At 41.1% G+C, this 26,243-nt stretch overlaps 1 protein-coding gene across 8 annotated transcripts; it reads right to left on the reverse strand.

Annotated features, from left to right (window-relative positions):
* Positions 1-6,098: 6,098 nt before the first annotated feature.
* Positions 6,099-25,539, reverse strand: LOC133384977 (P2Y purinoceptor 8-like). 8 transcript variants are annotated; one of them, XM_061627022.1, is made up of 5 exons: positions 25,473-25,539; positions 18,529-18,631; positions 12,193-12,347; positions 9,444-9,603; positions 6,099-8,526 (listed from the first exon to the last, which is right to left on the reverse strand). In XM_061627022.1, exon 5 carries the CDS (start codon positions 8,457-8,459, stop codon positions 7,386-7,388), a length of 1,074 nt encoding a protein of 357 aa, XP_061483006.1. In that variant the 5' UTR covers positions 8,460-8,526; positions 9,444-9,603; positions 12,193-12,347; positions 18,529-18,631; positions 25,473-25,539; the 3' UTR covers positions 6,099-7,385. The 8 variants fall into 8 exon arrangements, with proteins under 8 accessions (XP_061483006.1, XP_061483000.1, XP_061483005.1 ...); XM_061627016.1 differs by having other exon boundaries at positions 12,193-12,362; XM_061627021.1 differs by having other exon boundaries at positions 12,193-12,362; positions 18,500-18,631.
* Between the last annotated feature and the right edge of the window lie 704 nt (positions 25,540-26,243).

Genomic DNA, 26,243 nt, shown 5'->3' on the forward strand with positions numbered 1-26,243 from the left:
CTCTCACTCTTCCTTTTATACGTTCAGCCATTTTAAACACTCAGCCAATCATCTAGCATTCTACTGCCCATTCACTCCCCCTCCTCTTTCACTCCACTTACCATGTATCTTCTAAACAACCAACACTTACCATATATACATTAATATAGGAACATCACACATGTCTTCTCATTATGTGTTCAAAGTAAGATAACCTCAGATTCATCATTTAACTTCTAGTGATAGTTCTGGTAAGTACTTCAGTATATGTTCAGTATATGAATAAGTACTTCAGTATATATTTACAGAATATGAAATCACAAAAGATGACATGATGCCTATGACAGATGAGGCAACTGGTTTCCAGGCAAATGGTTGATTAAAATGTATAGGATGGTTCTGCCCTTCGCTACATCCCATTTCCTAATCATTCTTAAATACATAGCTAGGAGCAATTGATGTGGCAGGGTGGCCTCCCAATAGCAGTGTCACTGCTGCTTACTAAAATAGAACATGGCAGGGCGGTGATGAGGTTGAGACTGTGTAGGTGCACCAGTGGGAGTGTCAGATTGGCTCCTCCACTGTGTCTGCAGAGCTTTGTCCTTGCTGCCATTCTGCCCCACTCCTGCTCCACTGGTAAGCAGCAGCAATGCTGCTGTCAGGAGGGCAGAATCCTACCACTGCACTGGCCGATCCTGCATAGCACACTCTGACCTCCCCCCAAAGTGTCCTCACCATAATCCATGGACACTTCTCCACATACATGATGCTCAGTGTGTTCTGCACCAGAAAAATCTCCATTATCTACTGTAGGACTATCCACTTTACAAGCCACACCCAATGGTTCAAAGATCAATCTCGTTTCCAAGGACAATGCCCTCATCATCACACTCCTTCTCAAATTTCAAATTTCAAATTCTTTATTTTACGGTCAGTGACCCGTCATATAGTAAGACATTACAAAAGAGTAAGGAAAGTTAACAAAGAACATTAAAAAAAATATATCTTTAACAGCTGAAAAGATATACATTACTCAGGAAGAACTTTAGAGTGTAAACTTTGTGCAACATGCAGGAATTTAGCAACTTCGTTTGTTATTCCCCTATTGGTGCCTGAGATGAGATAACGTATTTTGTTATCGGGCGACATCCAGGAGACAATTTCCATTGGATTTTTAAAAATTTATGACGTATATAGTTATACATAGGACACAGTAATATAACATGTTCAAGTGTTTCGATACTGCCAGATTCGCAAGGGCATAAACGGCGGTCAAAGGGAATCCCCTTATATCTCCCTGTCAAAAGTGCGGAATTGAGAGAATTAAATCTGGCCCTAGTAAAGGCCAGACGTAGATTGGGTACTTCAAGATAATCTAAGTAGGGAGCCTGCTTATGAAATTTGAAATCCAATTTAAAATATACTGGAGAGCAAGTTTTGGTAGCCTCGTTGTTGGCAATTTGGAAATCAATATCATTAAGACGGGTACAGATGGATGTTCTGGCCGAGGAAAAGGTTTGAGATGACAGATAGTCAGAAGATAGACCAATCTGGGAAAGCTTATTCCTGATGTTGTTATCATATGGAACTATAGGAAATATGGGTGTCGTTCCACATGTGAGCTAAATAACCCAGAGGGGGTTCATAGGAAACTTTGATCCAATATTTTAGGGCAAGCAGCCACGCTTGGCATGCTAGTGATGGCAGGCCAGCTTCTAGCCTGAGGGCTGCTGCCGGAGCGCATCTAGGTAAGCCCATAGTTTGGCGCAGAAAGGAAGAAAGGACAGATTCTACTGAGTTATTGAATGCAGGGACCCAAATTTGCACACCGAATAATAATTGTGGTATGATTCTCACTTTTGGGTGGAAGTCTCTAAAGTTGATAGTGATGAAGCATGAAGCATGTTTTGTAGATATTCAAGCTTTGTTTGACATGATGAAAGCAGAATGGAGACGTTCTGGGGTGTTAGTTTTGTATGCAGCTTGGTAACAATATTCCCCATTATAGAAAAGAGGGAACAGAAATGGGGCAGGCTAGATGCCATCTAGCAACTGAAGATAGTGAGGGCCAGGCCACAATCTTAGAAGCCCAGTAGGAAAATGGATCATTTTCAGACACAGTGAAAAATTGAGGGTACATTTGTCCTCAAGGATGCATCAAGGTCCTGCCTAGCAACTACTGCAGCCTCTGTTGCAGTTTTTTAATGTAATTTAGTTTATTATATAAGGTTATTAAAAATTTAGGCACAAAAGTTACAAAAACAAACTCCAAATTCTGAACTAAGCACTTGAGTTCATAAAGGAACGAAAAAGATGAGTTTACAACAGTTAACACAGCAAATCAAGTAAGAGTATCTTTCCTAAATGCAGACTGCAAGGCCGGTTGATGGACCCCTTTGTTTGGATGCCTTTGTTTATAGGGGAGAGAAATGGAAACCATATTTCTGGGAATAAATCTTACTTTGTGTTACCACCAGTCAGTCTGCTATGGTGAGATAGTTTTTGAGTTGAAAGTTGTTTGCCAAATCCTCCCAAACCATCCTTGCGTCATCAAACTCATCATCATCTTCCAATTGTTAGTAATTTCCATTCTGGCTATTGCAACTAGTAATAACATGAGCAGAATTGTTGCCATTGGCATTACTTGCATCCATTAGCCCTAATTTTGTGTGTCTGCCTTGAATATAAGGAATGTGTTGGCCTCACAAATGTGCTACTGCATGCCTTGCCTGTCACTTGATAGGAAGCTGCCTGATGCTGAGTCAAACTGTTGGTCCATCTAGCTCAGTTCTGTCTGTGACTAGGGATGGAAAGATCTGTCAATTGTGGTTCTCTCAGTTTCTCACTTTTCTAAAGTTAAATTCAGTTGTCTACATTTCTGCGGCAATCTGCAAAAAAATTTTTTACAAATCCTCATGAAAATTCTCCACCATTTTAGTGCGAATTTCTCCAAATAAACACATTTTTGTAGGGAGTTTTGACAAAGGTACACATTTTTGCAAGCCATCTCAAATCATGCCTTTTTGCATGTTATTTTCATTCATATATTCATTTTTATGCACATTTTCCCCTAATATATGCATTTTTGTAAATATTGTTTACTTGGCGAACTGCATCCCAACATTCTCATAAATGCAAATTTCGAAGGATGGCTGTGTTTCAGTTCTCATATTGTTTCGGAAAGCGCAAATTTGATAAATTCTGCTTGAAATGTGAACTGAATTGAAATTCTCAGCCATCCCTATTTAATGGTTCTCCAAGGTTTCAGATGGGGGTCTTCCCAGTCTGCATGCAAGCATGTACTTTGCCACTGAGTTCTAGCCTTCCTCTCATGCATTACATGCCCACATGTTTGTGCACCACAATACGTGTCTGTGCTACCTTTCCTACAGTGTGTCCACTGAAGTGTTCCTGAAGTGTTTTGTCAGGCTGTTCCTGAACAAGGAATCCAAAAATGTTGCTGTTTGGTACCTCACATCCTGATTTCTGCCATATATTTGTCTATAGTTTCTTAATGTTGTAGTGATTATAGTTTTTATTATGTGTTGTGCATTTGGACTGTTTGTGTGAACAGCTTTGAGCACATGTGTATTTGTGGGAAATGCGGTATATAAATATATTGAATAATAAGACATGCTTGGACAGATCACACTGCTGCTGCATTTGCCTGAGTGTTTTTATTGACTCCGTCTGGATTAGTTGAAGTTACTCTAAATCCTGCAAACCAACTGAAGGTTGGCCTTTACTGGTGTATCTGCCTTTGATAATACTGACCTGGCAACCAGGTTCAGATAATGAGTGCATGGTGCATTTCACTGTCAAGCATTGTCTGGGCATATTTTGAGCCACTGATGCCAAGACACAGTTGAGTCAACAAGCAAATTAAGAGTGCAGTCACTCATCAGCTACTTCTTCCGGTCTGCTGACACTGCTGTGTGCTGTGTTTACTTCCTCAAAACACTCAGAATAAGGATTGTGTATTTCCTCTCCAGCCCATGTTTTGTCAGATGTTGTGACCCAGTGCCCCATGACACAAATATGAGCTTTGATCTGGTTGCTGGTCCAGATATCACGTGTAAAACACACAACTCTGGCCATGGCTTAGTAAGGGTAGCAACAGCAGAGTCTGAAAAATGGTAGCATCTTGGTATATTCCACTGTGACCCTCAGGAGCAGGAATGCTTCATCCCCCACAGGGCTGTTCACACTGAGTGATGCCCTCTGCAAGGTACCAGCCGTACTGTGCAGCCTGTCCAGTGATTAAAGTATGAGTCTTTCAGTTCTATTACTTGAAAAGATAAGGTTCTAGCTGTAAACTATTTTACTACTGTAGAGACTGTAGAGACTGATTTGTTATGTGAGACAAGGAGATGGAGAGCTTCCATGTGTTTTTTGCCATAACCCCCTCCTTTCATAGCTTCAGCAATAATTGCAGTGTGGAAATGCAAACATTTTCAGTCATAGTAGGCCATATAACTAAAACAAGTTGAAATGCCTTAGGTTTCTCATTGTATTGGCCCATTCAACTACAGCAAGTTGAAAGTATCCAGCCACTGATAGATTATTTTCCTCATTATCTAACTTCCTCAGTGCTAATCTGTCACAAATAAGTTTGAAAGCATCATTATGATCATTTCATTATGATCACTTCATTCACTTGCCAGAGCAAGGAGAGTCTGTTAATTACCCTGGCACTCCAACAGATGACATCACCACTCCTGCTCTGAAAAAAGTCCTGGTGTTGTGCTCCCATGTTTTCCCCTTCCACTACACCACTGGAATTAGGGCTTTTGTGGTAGCAGCAGCCACTGTACTAATCCTCAACTTTCAGTTCATCTCTTGTCATTTTTTTTTACATTAGCAATCAGTGAAGGCTGGTTGGTTAGAGTGACTAGAACACTGTCTCACCAATCTTAGTCTACCCTCAGCCAAGCTTCACCTGCCTGTCTTCTTACAACCAGTCAGAGGGGTGGCACCGCCTCTCATCTTCTCCTTCTTAATCTCTGTTTTGTGCTTGTACAGCTCAGCAGGAAGGAGGATAGGGACAAAACTAGCATTAGCTGGCTCTGCCTATCATTGGCTCTGGCTCCACCTACCCCTGCCTTCAACTCTACCAGTCCCGATGGGCACCAGCCACCACTGTTAGCAACCAATACAAGAAATCACAAAGGAATCACTTTCCCATTAAATAACACTGCCACTGGGATGGACTACTGCAGAACAGGACTGGATGGAGGAGAGGAAGGAGGTAGAGGGTAGAGTGCAGCTGAAACAGGACAGTGGCAAAGGTCCCAAGGGATGGAAGAAGCAGGAGACAAGGGAGGGGGAAGTGAGTGGAAGCAAGCTGAGAAGACAAGTTGGGGCTGGCAATCACCCACCCTTTTCAAACTGCCACATGCAGTGCTGTTTCCGTTTTGCTGCAGTTTGGCTTCCAGCAAAAACTACATTATTCATCACTGGGGGAATTTTGCATAATTAATTATGCACTTAATCACATTATTAATATGTTATCCCACACCATTCATTTCAATGCAAAGGAAACAATGCAAATGAGAACAATCATTTACATATTGTCTGCAAACAACAACCTTGAAAACCCATTGTATTTGCTGAATTTATTTCCATTCCAGACATGGGATGGATTAGTAAACCTCAGCAACCCCCATTCCCGTTTCCATCAGAATTCTCCAACATCTCCCCAAATAGTTTAAAATACTTCAATATTGGCTAGAAATGTATAATTTGGTACAAACACATTATTTAAGACACAATGGTAGATTAAAAGAAAGTATGAAGATGAGACATGTTTAATTTTAGCAGTCAAAGTATAGGAGGTGAGGTTTACTTGGTAACGGAGGCAAGCACTGCAGTGTAAGGCAAGTCAAAAGCCACATAGGATGGACTATTGGACTGTGGAAGTTCCTTTTCCCTCACATGTTTGAGTTACATTTTGATAGGGAGAAAGGGGCCTCGTAGCAGCAGCCAGGAATGTGTATCCTTGTTTGTAGAATGAAAGCGTCATTTATTGTTTATCTTCTAATATACATTGTATCTCATATCTGTTATAATTCTAAGTACATATGACGTCTGATATGCAAGGCCATGAAAACACCAGCTGATAAATTTTTGAGATACTTTATTTTTTACAAAACACATTCTGTTCTTTATATACATGATTCACTAAAAAGCAAGCAAACTTTTTCCTTTTAATAATTGGTTCACAATAATAAAGTGCAACCCTATAGGTGTCTGCCTACTGAGAAGTAAGTATCATTGCATTTGTTGGAGCTTTCTTCCAAGGAAGTACAGGAATGCAGCCTATTTTTTCCGGGCATTTCCCATACATAAACCTTAGGGATTAGGACTTACACTGATATCCATAACAACTTTTTTCACTATAGTGGACTTTTTTTAATAGGAAAAAACACACACCATACCATTAAGAAAGCAAACACAAAAGAAAATCCCAACATTGTACACTTATAGAACTGAAAACTTATAAAATATTCTCCATTAGATTAAGCATTTTATGAATGGCTTTAATATCTTATAAAATTAGCTTTAGGAATAATTTCAGCTCATATTCACATTTTATACATTCATGAATTATGTGTTGGAGGAGACTCATTTTTCCAGTTTCTAGCTCTATTCATTTTGATTGATCAATCAGAAGGTTTCTGGGAAGATTGAAACATTTTTCAGGAGAACCACACCTTTAATTCCAAGTAAAGCAATCAATCAAATCCTTAATACAAAAAGTAAATATCTCAGTTTAAATCCCATGTAATGCAGTCCAACATATCTTAATATTTTTGTTTACATCACCACCAAAGATCAATAACATTTGCACTAGCTTACTACAAAGCATTGAATGGTTGCACTTCTGTATAATACACACACAGGTTCAATTTCTCTTGAATTATTCATATGGAAAATATTTTCCAACCTAGCTTTTACATTTCAGTAATTGATTTTAATTTCCTTTTAATGGTTTATAAAATTTGGTCAAAAGAACTTCAAGCTTAATGTTGCTCAAAACAATCATTTGAAAGGGAAGTTAAGAGCTCAATAAAGTATATATTCCTCTATACTGTAACCACAATATGTTGAAGCCGAACAGGTTAAAAGACAGATGACTTGAGTTGACTGCTATGAGCAAGAAAGAGAGATGAAATTGGTCAATGTTAAATGTTTATTTAATTTAAGCAAATAAATGAATGCTTTTTTCATATATGGTTCCTTAGGGCAGAACATTATTATATATTTGGGCTGTCATAAAAACCAGCAACCCTATGTTGAATTCTGCTCCAATGCCTCATAATGTATATTACTTATCCCTTGATGTAGTCGTCATATCATAGTTTCGACACCCCAGCATGCTATCTCTTCCCACTTGAACACCAGCATTAAAACACACTTTCATGTCTTTGCAAACATACTTTAGGTGAGTTCATCCCTTCCACATGTCCACTCGACATTGATCTTGCTGACATTGTCCTAGCAGAGAACAAGCTTTCTCTTCTACTCTCCCAGCTGTCAATCAGAGGCACCTTCTGGCCTATCACCTGCTTGAACTTCTGATAAAACTCTTTGGATGCAAAGTAGTAAATGAATGGATCTATGCAGTTGTTGAAGCAACTGAGGCATAAGGTGAGTTTGTAAATGTGGTAGTAGCCCTCCGAGCCATTGAGACGGCTAACCATGTGCACCAGCAGGATAAAGTTGTTGGGAGCAAAACAAATGATGAAAACTAAGAGGACTATCACAGCTAAGTAGATTGACCGGGTCTTCTGCCCGTTGCCATATTTGTGAGAAGCCTGGATCAGCTTCCGAATAATGCCAATATAGCAGGCTACTGTCACTGTGAATGGGACCAAGAAGAAGAAGAAGAAGGGCAGTAAAAGGAAAGCTGCCCATGCCATCTTATTGGGAAGCATATCCCACTTGAGGACATCAAAACATGTTGTAATGTTCAGTTCTTTCACTTCATAAGTCAGGTCTGTTGCTGCTAAGGGCCACAGGGCTAATAGTACAAGACACCACATCCCAAAGCAGCTTGAAATTGCATATCTCTTTCTTCTCCATTTTTTGGATGTCATTGGATATACCACTCCCAAGTAGCGGTCAAAACTGATATAGGTCATAGTAATTATGGAGCAATACATATTTGCATAAAACATCACTGTGACAAAGCTACACAGGTTCTTGCTGAAAGACCAGTGGTTCTTATGACTGTGATATATAATCTGGAAGGGAAAACATGAAACCAGTGCAAGGTCTGTAACACTAAGATTAATCATGAAGATGACTGATGTTGTTCTGGGCTTGATGTGAAAGAAGAGAATCCAGAGGGAGAAAATGTTTCCTGGAATGCTGATGATGGCTATCAGCGAGTACACTACTGGCAAAGTGATCATGATGCCTTGGTTCTTAAGCATGTCCAGGGTTGCACTATCCAACTTGGTATCATTTTTATCCATTTTGTTTGATTTACTTGTTGGCTCTTGAGAGTCTGCAGGGTTGTATCTTGAGGCTTAGGTCTGCAATCTAGAAAAAGAGCAGAGTAGAAATTAGATGATAATTATGTTGATTTTCCAGCTTAATTTATTGCTAAATTGTTTAGAGCTCTATGACTTTGATTATGATGATGATGATTTAGTTTATTATTATTTTCTTTTCCTTATTGGTTGAAGAGTGTGTACAAATAATTACTGTTGCTGTTATATATTAATATTATGTATTTTTATATCTTCAGTTTGTTGTTTAAAGACTGTGTAAAAATTCTTAAATTATTACTGCTAACCCAGATGTATTGGAAAGCTGGACAATTGTGACAGGCTGGATAATTGTGACAGGTATATAAAACAACAATGATACTTTTAAAAAAAACCCTTCCTATGAGAAAAGGCAAAAACAAAAAACATATTGATCCAATGTGAACTTAAGTAATGTACAAGTACAATATCATATCAATAAAACATCTGAGAGTATACAGGATAATATATGATAAACTGTTTTTATTACAATTATTTTACTGTTATTAATAAATCATTTCTCTAACACTGAGGTGCTGTTCTGCATATACTGAAAAGGATGGATGCCTAGAGCTGGCCTCTTTACTGCAATTAATGAGAAAGATGTTTCATGTGGAGGTAAGACTCTGTGTATGGGAAGATGACGACGATGATGACGATGATGATGATGAAAACATGTTTACCTTTCCAGGGCAGCTTACAAAAAACAATTATAATAACTAAAAAACAAGTAAAAGGCAGTACTAAAATCTTCAGTAGAAGTTAAAACCCATGAGAGATTAAAAGCCTTTGCCTAATAAAAAAAAGCAAACGCTGTTCACCTGTTTTGTCTACAGGAGTTGCCAAAAGGCAAGCCTCCCTGAGGAAAGCATTCCACAAGCAGGGTATCATAGGCAAGAAGGCTCACTCTCCAGCCACCATCTGCCTCACCTCAAATGATGAGGAACTGTCAGAGTTAGCTCTCCCAGAGGTCTCCTCATCAGATCTCCATATTGCCAGTAAGCCTGAAGAGTCAACTGATCTGGGCATCCTCTCCCAGGACTAGACATCCCCACGCCAGCTGCCTGGTTTCTTGGCCAGCTGTCAGGGTCTCACAAGAAGACAATACAGGGAGAAAGACAGGAACTTCAGAAACACCACTATAGTAACTGGTTAGCTACAAATGAGGCTTCTCAGGAGAATGAGACAGCACATGGAAGCACCTGTCTGGATCAGGACCTTATGGAGAACCAGGAAGGGGTGGAGCCTCCAGCTCCTATACTCCACATCTGCAGCTCGGGGCAGAAGGGAAGAGGAGAAAGCAAAATCTTGGTTCAGGCAATGCCAGTCTGAAGATGGCAATGCATCAGACCTAGAATGGGCTCTCTGCTGTCAAATAACAGTATTGGGGCTTCCTCAGGATCTAGCAGATCTTGAGTTAGCTCTGTCCCTTTCTACCCCTGGAATGTCCCAACAGTACTTCCTCCTGCCCACACCTTTAGTGGACGAAGAGGAGCTCCACAGTAGAGACTGAAGGAGATGTTCCATGCTGGGCAGAGAGACACCTACATCCCAGCCAACCTCCTCCCAGTGTGACAGATCAGGAGGTTAGATTGTGCCCTAATTCGGGTAAGAATTCTTAAAGTTACATAACTGATCTTATAGCGTCCAGCTGGAATGGCTACTGCTGAAATAGTTCTGGGTGAAGAGGAGTTAAATGGTAGTTGGTCCAAACCAGGCCAGTGCAGTGGTATGCATATACCAACTCGACTGAATGAGCAATGCAATTTCTGCCTTGGTGGTGCTATGTCTACTGGATTATAACCTGGATTGACTACAGAGAGAGACAAAAACATAACAGTTGCTCATTTCCCTCATGACCTGCCTCAGGCAGGGAGTTAAAGGCCACTGGCTTGCAGTGGTGGGCTAGAGGTTCTCTCTTACTAATACCTAGACTGCTCGGTTTGGGATGGCAATTTATTGGGCAGAGTAGAATTTTTTTAAAGTTCCTAAGACATTTGTTTTAACCTTAAAATCTCTTGTGTATTGGCTGGAGACAGCATACCCCATTTGGGAAGCTCAGACATTTCAGCATAAGTGGCCCAAAACCCTTAGTGGGTCTCTGCTAATCAGTTCAGTTTCAGTGCAGATACATGGTAGAGTTCAAACTAGAATCAACCAGGTTGATAGTGATGCATTTGCGAAGATATTTGTAAAGAACTTGGGGCTGATCTATAGGTTACTTTGTTGGGTTTCCAGTTTACCAGCAATTTACTATTTTATATTAATAATATTGCCATCAGCAGTACTGTATCAAAGTAATGAAAGAGATCCAAGTTCAGCAACATGTGTTGCAATGATGCTTGGGATATGTTTGCTTTTTTGTTTGTTTGTTTGCATAGGTCAAGTGTTTTGATGACAAATGGCTTCATTTTTGTAGTTCTTCACATAACTGATTTTGAGGGAAGGGATTATAATAGAACACAATTTATTGCTCACATCTATATATGAATGAAAGGTCAACCACAGAGATTAAACCAAAGATGTTAAATGCAGAGATTTCCGTCCCATTTGTCTGACTTCAGATGACATTTGTGTTGGCAAATACAAAGTAAATCAAACTGGCAAAAAAAAAACCCTCACACAGTGATTGTCTCTGAATTATCTACTCTGATGAAAAAATGTGTTCTTTGAACTACTGCATGGATATCTTGATTAAAAGCAGCACATCATTGTGCTACAACTTGGGTCTCGCAGATGCTCATGTTATTAGAAACTATTAAATGCTATATATCTGAGTGACTAAAAGTATCACGCAGCACTTAAAATATGGGCAAACTGTTGATATACACTGAGATACTATGACATTAAATAATGCCACTGTATATTAGTATATATAAACAGTGCTTCCATGTTTTGAGTACAGTTCTGATAACTCCACTAAATATATAGGATTTTGAACTTCGAAAAGAAACAACTAATTCCATGCACACTTCACCTCTCTGTGAGAACTACTCAAGAGGGGGTGCACCAGCGTGCTGCTTGAAACAGCTCTAGTGATGTTGTGGTGCGTCCTTCCCTGGCTCTCCCTGTCAGGTTCCTACCTGCTCGTGGTTACTGCCTGTCTCTAGGCACCACCAGGGACTCCACCAGTCCGGACCGCACTCTCTTATGGTTTACCTATCCGCTCTAGCACAGATCTCAACAGATCCCCCTGCTAGGCAACCACCAGTAACGTCCCAATACTAGTATTCCCAGAGACTCTGAATACTGGTATTGTTATTCTCTTCACCGCTGCCACCATTCGTTACTGTTCCCCTTCAGCCTTGGTCATTACCTTACCCTCCCTTCTGGTCTGTGAAACCCCAGCCAAGGATCAGGCCTTTGGTAAACCAAATTAAGTATTTATTACAGATAACAAAGCTAACAAGATTAACAAGATTTCTTCTTAAGGCACATAAGCATATGGTTTTACTCAATACTAATCCGAACTCCACCCCCCTCCTTCTTCACTCTCTCCTGGCAAACAACTCTCTCAAACCCCACCAAGCAATCCACTCTTTCTCTTCTCCCCCCCAGATTCCACTCTCACTCTTCCTTTTATACATTCAGCCATTTTAAACACTCAGCCAATCATCTCGCATTCACTCCCCCTCTTTCACTCCACTTACCATGTATCTTCTAAAACAACAACACTTACCATATATACATTAATATAGGAACATCACAGATGTCTCCTTGCAAAAGGTGCTTGCTGCTTGAAACTGCAGGCAGCTCTATTGTAAGAAGCAAGTTAGTGCTTGAGCCTTCCACATCAGATGGCAGGTTGGAGACACCTCATCTTGCTGTTTCACTCTGCATTGGAGAATACTGCAGGGTAAATAAATGCAGAGAGAGAGGCTTCCTGTACCGTTATCATACATAATTTTTATAGTTGCATAGAATGAGGGGATTTGGAAGGTTCCACTTATCACTTGAATGATAAGTATTCAACTGCATGCTTTTGGAACTTTCCAAAATTTCCCCTCTTCTATACAATTGTCAAAAGTATAGGAGCAAGGTTTCTATGTGCATACATTCACTGTAAAACCATGTTCCTCGCAATAACTCTTAGATGTCATAAGGGACATTATACAGAAATGGGTATCTCTTTAATAAGACACAGGCTTCCCCATGAGAAAACTCAGAAATGGGGTCCTAGACCAGACATAGTCACCAACCTGAACCAGGTGCAGAGACCGCATCAGCTATTTCTGGTGTGTCCTCCTCAGACATACTCTATGTGCTTTAGACTCTTATCTACGTCTGTTGCTCAAGATAAAACAAGTTGATAAATGAAGCATAACTCTTGCAAAAAAAACCCAACAACCGTGAAAGGAAACTTAGTTGTGGTTTCTTCAGTGGCACCACTCCCTAACATACAATCCTTCCTAGTCCTGATAAGTCTGCAATGCACGTAATTTGTGACCTGTTCACTGCTCTTTCAGATAGTAATTAGCAGTATTAAATTAGCCATTCCAGAATGACTGTTAATTTCTTTATCAAACAGCATGACTTTTGTGCATTCATGAAATTATCTCATAGCTGAAGTACTTTTTAATTGATATATGCTGGTGCATCTGGCAAGATGCAGGTTTGTTTAATTGTAAACAGAACTTTGCCATATGGTAGTGGTGTTTTTCTTCTTATGAAGAAGATCCACTGAAGATCAGCAGAAGACTGTGAAGCATTTCAAAACATTCATTTGCAGCTAAACCATTTCGTTCTATTATTTGCATGATTATGCATTATAATGATTAGAAACCATATTGTGTCTCTGAGAGGAAAAACAGAGTAAAGAAAAACAGATAACTAAACTGCCCAGAGAGCATCGGCTATGGGGTGGTACATAAATAAACAAACAAACAAACAAATAAATAATAAACAGAAATAAACATATCCTGATCCTTTTAAAAGTATGTGCATATACAAGACTTTTAATCACAACATTGTTTTGTTTTTCTAAATAATTTCAGTGCAAATTTGGGTCCAAGTTATGGGATTCTGGAAGTGGCCTGTGGCTAGCAGAAAAATGTAGGTATCACAAGTCACCCCCTACCCAAGAGCAAGGTGTATATTTCTGCCACCGTGACATCCCCTAACTTAAGGTGAATTCTAAAGACCAGAACTGGTAGCCTATTGAACTTTCTTTTTGTGAAATCCATTGGTGGGTCCAATAGATGAATGAGTGGGATTGCTGCCAGGGAAGAGAGAGTGAAGGGATGTGGGTAAAGAGAGAAGTTAAAGGAGATGAGTCAGCCACTGAGAAGACTCTTCTTAGAAACTAACAGACTCCCTTTTCATGCTGATTGGCTCCTAGGTATGTCTGCTGTTGTAGGACAAGGTGCACATAGGTGCACATGGGAAGGACTGAGGAGTGTGGAAATGACAACAGACAGCAAGTGAGTGAGGGGCATGGCTGTGAGGGTGCGTGGCGTGATTACCATGAAGGGATCCTGCACTTCTGAATTTACCACTACACTACTGTAGATAGCAATGCCATTTTTACCACAGCAACCAGTCCACCAATCACCATTCTGACCTCAGCCCTATTAGCACATCTAGCAACAACAGGGGCAAAGTCCGTTGTGCTTCCTAGACCTGAAAGCAAACGGTTAAGAATGGGTGTGGATATATAGAAGTGAGCAATAATCCATGTCTCTATTACCTGAGAAAGAATTTAACAATAGAGGACTTGTGAAAGCAAGGTTACGTTCTCTGCAGTTGAATAGTACTGAAAAGAAAAGGGAAAGAAGGCAGCTGAAGTTAGGGTGCAGGTAAGGCAACAGACAGAGGTAAGGATCCCAAGGGACAAAGAGGGGAAGGAAAGGGGTCAAAGGAAGGAAGATGAGGCACAGCAATTTTAGTAGGGAAGTTGAAGTTTGTGTACTCACATATTCAGCTACAATCCACCATTATGGCCACAGTTCCATCCACATGCCCACCATTTGGTGGGCATCTCACTAGCATGCCTGGAGTGTACTTAATAACATATTTATGCCAGTGTGACAGGAAATATTTCTAAATGGTCACATGCATCACAAGGCAAAGAGAGGGCTTTGACTGCTGAACATATTTGTAACTTCCTTTTTATAGTTCATATCATGTGCAAACTGTCTGGTGTACAGTTTTAAAAGCAAACTAATAAGCATTTGTCTGGGCATGTGAGACACTGACTTTTTTGTGGCATTGTGTGCTGATACAAAAAATGGGTACTCTGTTGTGGAAAGAGAAAGTCAGGTCCAGTCAAAGGAGAACTTATAATAAATTTTGCACCTATATCCAGAGCTTGGAAAAGTTACTTTTTTGAACTACAACTCCTATCAGCCCAATCCAGTGGCCATGCTGGCTTGGGCTGATGGGAGTTGTAGTTCAAAAAAGTAACTTTTCCAAGCTCTGCAATATCATCTGAATACAATTTTTGTGCCTTTTAGGGAGGGTAGCGGGGTGGGGCGATAAGGTTTGGTCAATATGAGAAACATCAATGCATTCCATTTCTCAGCCTCAAACTTCTTGTGGGAATGCAACTCTATCACTTGCCTCTCTGTGCCTGGAGACCTGCATCCAACTTCCAGACCTTTACCATCATCCTGACATCTTTTCATTCATTTTCCACACAACTGAGAGAAACTAAGAAGCAAACAGTATATTTCAGATGTTCACTACAACTCACATCAGCACCAACAAACATTGCCAATGACCAGGATGAGGGGAGCTGTAGTTCAGTAACATGTGAAGGTTCAAAGATTCCTCGTATGTGGTCTACTTGATAGTATGGTTGCTAGCAGTGTTTGCTGTTTGTTACATGCCTCAGACTGGCTTATTATTTATCTATTGTGTCTTCACTGTCCATGGATATCATGTCAGTTTAGGACAGGAGAGACCCAGTTTCAAAGTCCTACTCAGCCATGAAGCTTGCTGGATATCTTTGGCCCAGTCACTATGGCCTAGGCTAATATAAGGTTGTTGTGCCAAATACAATTGGGGGGGGGATCATATACTCCTTAAGCTCCTTGAAGTTCCCCAGGCTGGCACAGGGCAAGTTCCCAATCCAGGGGGAGTCTGTGCACAGCCCTATCTGATATATACATTTTTGCAAGCAATCTTCCTTAATATAATGCATTTTATGTTGTTTTCACTGATATATGCATTTTATGCACACATTCCCCTAATATATGCATTTTTGTACACATTATTTGGTTGGAGAACTGCATCGCAAAATTTGGAGAAGTGTGAATTTCAAAGGATAGCTGTGTTTCAGTTCACTTATTGTTGCGGAAGTATGAGTTAGGTACGTTCTCATTAAAATTTGAACTGATTTGACTTTCTCCTCCATTCCTATTTCTGACCCAATGCATATGTTCTAGAGCTAGACTGAGATGAGCAATCTAGATTGAGATGAGGCCAGGATTCCAGAATTCAATGGCACCCTGGACAGCTCCATAAAGGGCTCTGGCTGAACACTCCATAAAACAGGGGTGGCCAATGTGGTACCCTCCAGATATTGTGGACTACAATTCCCATCATCCCTGGCTATTGGCTCTGCTGGGTGGGGTGATGGAAATTCTAGTCCACAACATCTGGAGGACACAATGTTGGCTATTCCTACCATAAAAACAGAGCTCAAATGTTGTTTCAGCATTATTCAACCTCAGACTGAGCCTTACACAGAAGCTGCAGCTCTATCTGAGAAGCTAGCTCCTCCTTCAGTGAGAGCAACACACTCATTTAAAAGGGCTCAATCTACTTTAGCAGTCATCAGCTCTGATGGAGGCAAGGAAGGGGGAGATAGATGGCTATTATTACACCTTCTGAATTGGAGCCAGAGGAGGGCAAGGCAACATTATCGGACTGTAGAGGTACTGGCACACCAGGCTCCTCTTGTGCTGATGCTTCTGTGTTAGCAGTCACATCTGGGGCTTGTCCTGAGAACAAGATCCTCTTCCACTCTGAATCTTCAGCCTCTTCCCCTGATGATGATGAGTCCAACCCCAGGGTCATAACAGAAGTATACCTTGTTGATTAAGATGCAGCCTTCTCTGGAGCTTGCAGTACATACAAGAGTAAAGTGACTAGAATAACTGTCATGGCTGCCAAGAATAGAAAGCCATGGGAGCTTTGCTTGACATGCAACTAGCCGCTCCCACGAGGTGATTTTTTAGTGAGAAGTAAACTCTTCCCCATCCATCCTGTTTCCTACGTGATTGCAGACATTACCTGTGCTTTGTCGGCAAAACTCAGAATAACCTGAGATCTTTTATAAAATGTTCTAACTTAATTCCTTTGTTCTTTTTTTCCATCATTTTATTGTATTTGACTAATAGCCATTACAAATCAAATGAAAAATATATATTACAGTAATGAAACAGAAGCAAAGTTCAGTTTAGCCAATCCCCTGCACAGCCACTGCAACAGCACTCGAAGTAATTACACGAATATGTTTGGCTGCCTAAGCAAACAAAGCTGTTTTGTATGTGACATATGAATCACAATATGACAGTAACCAACATACTTTCACAGAGGTAGTCTCACCCAGTAGGGATGTCAAAATCTGACCCAGGAATCTCTCCCTGGGAATTTGATATAAATGACAGTATATTAGTAGGTAGTAACTTAATGAGAATGCACAGGGATTTCTCCACTACCATCTTAAGGCTCCACTTAGCTGTGACTAAGCCTCATTGAACTTAGTGGACCTTACTTCTGAGCAGAAATGCACAGCAGGGTTGGGGAAGTTGTGTTCCTGCAGATGTTGCTGAACTACAACTCCCACCATTCCTAACCATGCTTATGGGGAGGTAGCCACATTTATCTGTAAGACTAACAAACTGCAGAATGGGCTGAAGACCTTCTTATTTTCTGCCAGAACCATCATTTTCACCATTATAATTTTTTTACAATCAAGTCTGGGGAAATAATGCTACTTGAAATAATGCACAACACACAGTCTAAGGCTGTGGGCACACTAGTCACTTCAAAAGCAGTAAGAATGGTTTTGAAGCAACTCTGCCTTCAGCAGGACACACTTCCTTTCCCCACTAGTGACTTCAGGTCTTTCAGGACCGCCCACAACAAAGTGTTGGCCCAATCACTGTCTCTGCCTGAGCCTACAGCAAAGCATTTCCTTTGACCACACCTGGAGGGTTAATGGGTAGATCTACCAATCAGTTGCAAAATACGTCTTAAACTGATTTTTTAAAAAAACACTCGAGCTCATCCAGCCATTATTTTTTAAGAATAAAAAGGGGTGGAGTTTGACTAGCATGGTGTGCTCCCATTTTCAGAAGAGAGAGGCGGAGATGAACTGGAACCTGCAGAACAGTAACTGTGTCTCTACCCTTAGTAACAATAGTGTGATTAAATCGTAACTTCTCTCCTGTGAATGGAAACTTCTCAAAAATCAAAAACCGTAGGAATAGTGTGGAATATGGTATAGAATTTTTGTGTGTGCACGTGCTTGCACAGAGGGTGATTTGGTAGAAATTACTCACGTATCTTATACAAATAGAAGAGCAACTTAGGCTGCATTTCTCTTCTGTTCCTGTGACTGTTATACCCAATGATCCATGATGGATTGTTATACCCAATGATTTATGGATTCGTCACTGATTTTGTATATACATTTCCAAAGGAATAAATGAGGAAAAGTATATTTTCTCCAATAGTTTCCCCTGCCACCAAATATATGTAGTCAGTTTTCTGATGTCTTTATTTGGTTTGGGGATTTATTTATTTTTTAACAAGCAAATTATTTACATTGAAAAAGGGATTTGTAGGATGGGAAAAAGGAAAACCACATAACCTATATACCATCTACTGAAAAGGGGAAGATTCTTGTTTTATCAAAAATCATTTTTTGGAAACTTGGTTTTGTACATAAATTGTAGTCAGGCATGGTGTCACAACACAGAAAGCACTGAATAGTACAGACAGGAAAATGCTTTTTGGGTACATTTTGCATTTTAAACCTGGGTCAGGATCTGCAGCTCCAACTGACCGGCTTTGAGGTTTCCTGCAGGTGAAGAGGTGGAGGTGCATAGGCGTGCTGGACTTAGTGTAACTCCATTTAAGGGTCTGCTTTAAGGGTCACACCGAGTGTTCTATACATGAGATAAGAGACAATTGTATAGTGGAGTTGTGGAGTCACTAACAAGTACAGAAGCAAAAAAGATTAGATCACATCAGCGACACATAACTTGGAGTAAAACATAGATACTTTTTGCTTGTGTTTTTTTCAAAACTTGTTCATATGCACGTACTTTGTGGAGATAGTAACGACAACATGTTTGCCCTGGTGGTACTTTCTATTATTTGCTGTCTATAATACTGTTTTCTAGCTGGCTTTTCAAGCTCCACTTTGCTTCCCATACATATGTAGATCCATACACAAAAGAGGAGAGGGCTAGACAATTAAGAAACAAAACTGTTCTAAAAAACCCCCCAGCCAGAATGGCAAACTATTTATTTCATTTTAACTGCATTTATAAAAATTCAGATTAATTATACAGCCACGAGAGTGGCTGTATACTATAGTCAGCACAGATTTTTCGCATTCCGCAATGTTAAATTGAAAATACCCCCATGTCATTCTGATGCTTCCCACAAGCTCATTTCAAAACAAAATCTTACCAAACATATATTCCTGAACTCAGAAATGCTTGCTTAACAGCCCTCTAAATTTTCATGGTGATACCCCAAACAGTCAGAGAGATTCGAGAGTTCAAAGTGTGACAAGAGAGAGAGAAAAACCAGACCCCATTTGGACTTTTTAAAGTCAGAGTTCTCATAATCTGTTGACATTAATTAAAAATTAGCCATGTTCACAGAGTACCTGTAATCCTACTACTGACCTTGCCCCATACTCTGACCTTCGTCTACTGCAGTTTAAAAGTTTTAAAAAATGCCTGGCTGATTTTTAATTAAGAAATTTAGCATTGAACTGAATGATAATGTCAGGCATGCTCCGTAAGAACCAACTGTCAGTGTTCTAAAAGCCAGACTCCCAGCTGCTTGTCTTGGCTAATCAGGGGGCCACACCCATACCACAACTTGATTTCTCCCAAAGAATCCTGGGGACTGTAGCTTGTGAAGGGCACTGAGAGAAGACTCCTATTCTCCTGACAGAGCTCCAGTGGCCAGAGTGGATTAACAGTCAGTCGTTCTGACTGAAGGTCTGTGAGGGGAACAGGGCCTCTCCTAGCAACTCTGAGCACCCTTCACTAACTACAATTCCCAGGATTCTTTAGGAGAAGTCATGACTGTCCAAAGTGAAATAAAGGTCTCGTGTGGATGTGGCCAGGGACAGCTTTGGTTTAAATTTGGGTGGGAGGCTACATGTGCCTGCTGTAGAATACTGTTCACAATGTTTTCCTTTTGGAAAGGAAAGGGGCTTCCCCTCTGCCTAGTGCCCACCCATCAATCTCCTCCCCTCCACCTTCCCCTTCCTCCCTCCCCCTCCTGCCCTCCTCCTCCCTGCCCCTCCCCCAGGTCAGTTTCACCTATCCTAAGCAGGATTGCATAGGAATAAATCCCACTGAACTCAAAAAGTATGCAAATTATCAAACCTGCCCTCCCCTCCTCCTCCCTCCTATCCCCTCCCTCTTGCCCCTTCTCTCCCCCTTCCTTCACCCCTCTTTCCCCTCCCCATCCCCTTCCAATCCCCTCCTTTTCCCCTCCTCCTTCCCCTCCCCTTCATCCTCCCCCTCTCCCATGGTCAGGTTTTCTTATCCTAAGTAGAATTGCACAGGAATAAATCACACTGAACTCAATAAGCATGCAAATGATCAAACTTGCCCTCCCCTCCTCCCCCTCCCATTACCTCCCTGTTGCCCCTTCCCTCTCTCTTTCTTCATCCCTCCCCCTCCCCTTTCAATTCCCTCCTTTCCCCTCCCCCTCCTTCTGCTCCCCTCTACCCTTCCTCCTTCCCTCTGCTCTCCCCTCCCCCTCTTCCTCCCCCATGGTCAGTTTTACCTATCTTAGCCATGATTGCACGGGAGTAAATCCCACTGAACTCAGTAAGCATGCAGATGATCAGACCTGCCTTTCCCCTCCTTTCCCTCTTCTATCCCTCCTTCCTTCTTCTCCTCCCCTCTTCCTTTTTCCTCCTTCCCTGCACACTCCAGGCCTCCCTCCCCATGGTCAGTTTTACCTATCCTAAGCATGATTGCACGGCAGTAAATCCCATTGAACTCAATAAACATGCAAATGATCAAACCTGACATCCTCTTTCCTCTCCTGCCTGGTTCCCTTCCCCCCTCCCCATCCCCTGTGGTCAGTTTCACCTATCCTAAGCATGATTGCAGGGGAGTAAATCCTACTGAACTCAATAAGTGTGGAAATGATCAGTCCATTCTTGGCAAAGTTGCACAGGATCCCATTTTTTCCTCCCGGATTAAAAAACAGAGAAATTCACCAATAGGCAAAAAACCTTGTGGTTTAAGAACAAATTCTTCCAAGCTACACAGGAAGTGAATTGGACTGTGAAAGACCAACCCAAATTGTGTTTGCATTTTGACAAATTTGTAGGGAAGTACAATAACTCAGAGAGGAGGTCAGATCTCCTGCTCCCCTGGTGCATTCACTAGAGCTGCCCAATTTCCCTGCTTTTTAAAGTTTGATAGAAATATCCGAGGGCTATAGGTATGTTCTTAAACTGCAAGGGTTTTTTTGCCTATTAGTGAATTAAATAGATGGATGAATGAATGTAATCCTGGGCAAAAAGAAAGTAGGATGGTAGGAAATCCTATTTGAATCAGAACAAATGAGATTCTAGCCCACAGGATCTAGAATGTCAGTGGCATTAAAAGAAGCAGACTAAGGTCTTTTCTGTCCCATCCTGTGTACACAAAGAGATCATGCTCCTTGTGAGAGAGCCTGCACACTTGAGCCTTGGAGTGAGGCAGGCCACAGAATAGCTCTGTGCTAGGTGCTGAAAAGCCTCACATTCCTGGTAATAGCTAGAAGGATTGCACTATGCCCAGCTGATGGACAGTGGGGTAGGAGGGGCTCCATGTACTTATTTATTTATTTTTATTTATTTATTTAATTAAGCTTATATACCGCCCGACTAGCAACAGCTCTCTGGGCGGTGAACATTAAAAATACAATAAAAATAACACAAAACTGTACACAAAACTGTACAGTCTAAAATCAAAATATAATAATTTACAATTAACAGGAATTAAAATGCCTCAGAGAAGAGAAAGGTTTTAACCTGGCGCCGAAAAGATGATAGTGTCGGCGCCAGGCGCACCTCCTTGGGGAGACCATTCCATAGTTCGGGGGCCACCACTGAGAAGGCCCTAGATCTTGTCACCACTCTCCGGGCTTCCCTATGAGTCGGAACCCGGAGGAGGGCCTTCGTAGTAGACCGTAGTGTACGGGCCGGTTCATATCGGGAGAGGCGTTCCGACAGATATCGTGGTCCCGCGCCGTATAAGGCTTTATAGGTAAGTACCAACACTTTGAATCTGGCCCGGAAGCATATTGGAAGCCAGTGCAAACGGGCTAGCACAGGTGTTATATGCTCAGACCGCTTAGTTCTTGTTAGCAGTCTGGCCGCCGCATTTTGCACTAGCTGTAGCTTCCGAATCGTCTTCAAAGGTAGCCCTACGTAAAGCGCATTGCAGTAGTCCAGACGCGAGGTTACCATAGCATGTACCACTGATGAGAGGTCCTCCTTACTCAGATAGGGACGTAGCTGGGCTACCAACCGAAGTTGGTAGAATGCATTCCGGGCCACCGAGGCTACATGAGCCTCAAGTGTGAGGGAAGAGTCTAAGATGACTCCCAGACTACGCACCTGTTCCTTTAGGGGGAGTGTAACCCCATCCAGGACAGGGTATATATCCACCATCCGATCAGAGAAACCATCCACCAACAGCATCTCAGTCTTGTCAGGATTGAGTCTCAGTTTGTTAGTTCTCATCCAGTCCATTGTCGCAGCCAGGCAACGGTTCAGCACATCGACTGCCTCACCTGAAGAAGATGTAAAGGAGAAGTAGAGCTGCGTGTCATCAGCATACTGATGACAACGCACTCCAAAACTCCTGATGACCGCCCCCAGCGGCTTCATATAAATGTTAAAAAGCATGGGAGACAGAACCGAACCCTGCGGGACCCCACATTGGAGAACCCACGGTGTCGAGCAATGTTCCCCAAGCACTACCTTCTGGAGACGACCCACTAAGTAGGAGCGGAACCACTGCCAAGCAGTGCCTCCAACTCCCAATTCCGCAAGCCTCTCCAGAAGGATACCATGGTCAATGGTATCAAAAGCCGCTGAGAGGTCAAGGAGAATCAACAGAGTTACACTCCCTCTGTCTCTCTCCCGACATAGGTCATCAAACAGGGCGACCAAGGCAGTCTCAGTGCCAAAACCAGGCCTGAACCCCGATTGAAATGGATCTAGATAATCGGTTTCATCCAATAGCGCCTGGAGCTGGTCAGCAACCAGCAACTTCTTTGGAGGTTCCTCCTCCCTCCCCCTCTGGAAGGCATATTGAGGGCTTTGAGGAAGAAGTATGGTACATTTCCTAAACTCCATTCTCCAGTAAATCAGGAGCTGGGTTTTGAGACAGGTGGGGAGAGAAAAATACAGTATTGAGCATGTGGGTAGGAAGATTTTGAGTGGAGAAGCAGTTTGGGTGGGGTGCTCAATCCTTTCCCCACCTGCTGCTTCCCCTCCTTCACATAACCTCATGCCACTTTGTTATTTGTTGCTGTTAACCTGCCTTTTGAACCCTATATAAGCAAAAGCCAGTGTGTGTGTGCGCGAGTGTAATTTGACGTAGAAAAGAAGCTTCTCTCCACTTAAAATGCCCCTAAAATAGCCTTTCTTTTCTTTCTTTCTTGATAGCTCTAGTTAGCCAAGATGAATATACAACTATACTGCAAAACAAAGAAAGCTAGTAGTAATGAATGAGACAACCACCATGTCTCTGGCAGTATTATTACTGAGAAATCTCCACGCTCCTCTTCCTTGATGATATGTCAAAAAATATGTAACAAAAAGATATCATGTTTGATTGTAGTTCAAAAAGAAGAAAACTCTTCTTTGACTGATATCAAAGAATAAAAGTAGGGTTGCTTCCAGACCAACTGTTTACGGAGCATTCATCCTGATAGTTTGTAGACTAAAGTTTGCAGGGAGATTAGAGGCCATTAGCTATTTATTGGGCATTCATTCTGATTTATCTGCTGCATAGAGGTTATATGACATTGAGTCAAGGAAGTGTTATTCCTCACTTTTCAGTGCATTTCCCCATCATTTCCCTATTGCAAATAATGAGGGTGGGGCAGTGAGCAGGGTTGTTGCATAAAAGCACCAAATCAACGTTAACTGTGCAACCTGAATTTACTCATATGTTATGGAATCCCACCCCAAAACAGTGACAATCTATAAGTGCCCTAAAAATAAAAAACTTCAATTTTGACGCACATACAGCAGCTGCTATGGGAAAGCTGCAATGGTTGGATGATTTCCTCCACAGCACCATAAGAGCTCATCTTTGAGGTCCAGTGGTGTCACACAGGAAATTTCCTGGTCTGTGGATGGCATCACTGCACAGAAAGAGCTTGCCGTTTGGAAGCAGTCACCATGTGGCGTGATTTTAAAGTTGCCTTTACATGATAGCTGCATGGGCTCAGGCCTTTAAATGCTGGAGGTGTTGTAAAGCAGAATTTCAAGCTGTGAAACAGGGGAAATAAGGAAGTGGTTGAAATGATTTCCATCAAAGGGTAGTGCAAATCGGAGAGCACATTGCTAAAACTTTAAAAATATGTACAAACAGTGGAGCAGAAATTTGAAAGTAACCTTCAAACACTGTCCAGCTAATAAATATGGCTATAAACTATAGCAGTAAAGAGAAAACACCCTACACACACCCAATACTATAGGTGACATCCATTGTTAGTCATATTTAGAGTACACCCATTGAAATCAGTGGACTTAAGTACATTTATTTCAATGGGTCTATTCTGAGTATCACTTTAGTTGGATAGTACCCTATGCATGTTAATTCACAGGTGAATGCCATTGTGTTGAATGGGACTTATTCCAAGCAACTGCGTATAGGATTATAACCTAAAAGCACAATTCTAAGCATCCCTACTTCGAATAAAGCATCATTTAAATAGGTTTGGGCTTATTACACATATTCACACTTAGAACAGTTGTTACTCGATTATAGTGGCATAAGCTCTTGAATTTAAACATTTTTGTAGATTATGTTATCACGGTTTAAATACCACAAGCACTCAATGATAATGAAAGAGATTTTGTTAATGTGAATTACATTTTATATAAATCAAAGCTGTAGTTTCCTAAACCACAGAATGAGTGGAGATCTATTTAGCCTTTTCATCTCAAGTGGAAATTCTGAGGCTGGTTCTAGATCAGAGATGTTGAACCTCAGGCTCAGGGGGCGAAAAGCAGCCCTCTGGGCCTCTTTAACCCTCAGGACTCCCCCTAGGCCACATTAGCTCCTTGACCACACCTCTCAGTGGTCTTGCTCCCTATCCGCTAGAACAGCAATTTCAAAATTACTCCAAGTCATCATATTGTGTGTCGGCCTGTCTCAAGTACAGAAACATTTTTAATGAATTCATTTGTGCTTTTAACTAAAATGCAACTTCACTTAAACATAGGCAGCTTATATACAACTCACTTCTAACAGTCATTGCTAATTTAACTTTTAATAATAGTTATAGTTATTTCATAACACACCTCCTCTCCCCGAGTTAGTTGTTGCTAGCAAGCTGTTAGGCGAGCAGCTTTGATAATAATTTACAATTGGTTAAGCAATCAGTAGTGGTCTTACATCAGTAGGTACAATATAATTCATTGTAAAAAAAAATTAGAATCAAACAATGACCTTGAAAAATCACACATATTTTACAGAATTCAAATATTATTCTGACGAAAGATAAAGTAGTAGTTACCTGCTCCAGTGTGTAATTCATAGCATGCAATAACCACATGTGATGGGATGAGAAGTCTGCTAGAAGATATTGTTTTGGCAGTACGTGTAGCTCAGGAAATGACCATACATATGCATATATTTTGCAACGGTTAACTGTTTCCTCTTACGTGCTGATCAGAAATAACGTAAGACCCCAGTCTATTTAGCTTGCTACTAGACAGGACCTCATCACCCATAAAGGACAGAATGTTGATTATCAAAGTAGATCACAATGTTTGGTACAAACTTTGAAGGAGGAAGATGATGGGCAAATTAATGTTTTACTGTACAAAAATGATGGAGCGAACCTAATATTTTGCAAAGTCCCCAACTATTCCCTGTATAATAGTGATTTAGGGTAGCTTCAGATGTGTGTTTACTTTGCATGTATCTGATCTTCTGATCCAATACCTGTCATTTAGTGGTGCATTGCCTTTAAGGGTGTCACTAGAAACACCCTTCAGACATGTATTTGAATGCATGGTGGAGAACCACATACCAAAACATCAGAGACTCCATCATTTATTCATTTAACAGGATTTATGTACCTTGTGAGCATCACAAACCTCTAAGTACTTTAATATTCATTAAAATAAAATGACAAACACAAAAGTAAGCCTGTCTTTATTGAGTGACTTGATTTCCTCACAGACAAAAAGGTTGATGGAAGAGGAATGAGACATGGATAAGCCTGACACATAATCAGCAAGCCTTGAATTTGAATTTTACCCACTGTGGTTGAGTTTCTGTG

The sequence above is a fragment of the Rhineura floridana genome, chromosome 5 (assembly GCF_030035675.1).
Source record: "Rhineura floridana isolate rRhiFlo1 chromosome 5, rRhiFlo1.hap2, whole genome shotgun sequence".
Taxonomy (NCBI): Eukaryota; Metazoa; Chordata; class Lepidosauria; order Squamata; family Rhineuridae; genus Rhineura; species Rhineura floridana.

Excerpts from the sequence above, each read along its gene's own strand:
- LOC133384977 (XM_061627022.1), bottom strand. The coding sequence starts at position 8,459 with ATGGATAAAAATGATACCAAGTTGGATAGTGCAACCCTGGACATGCTT.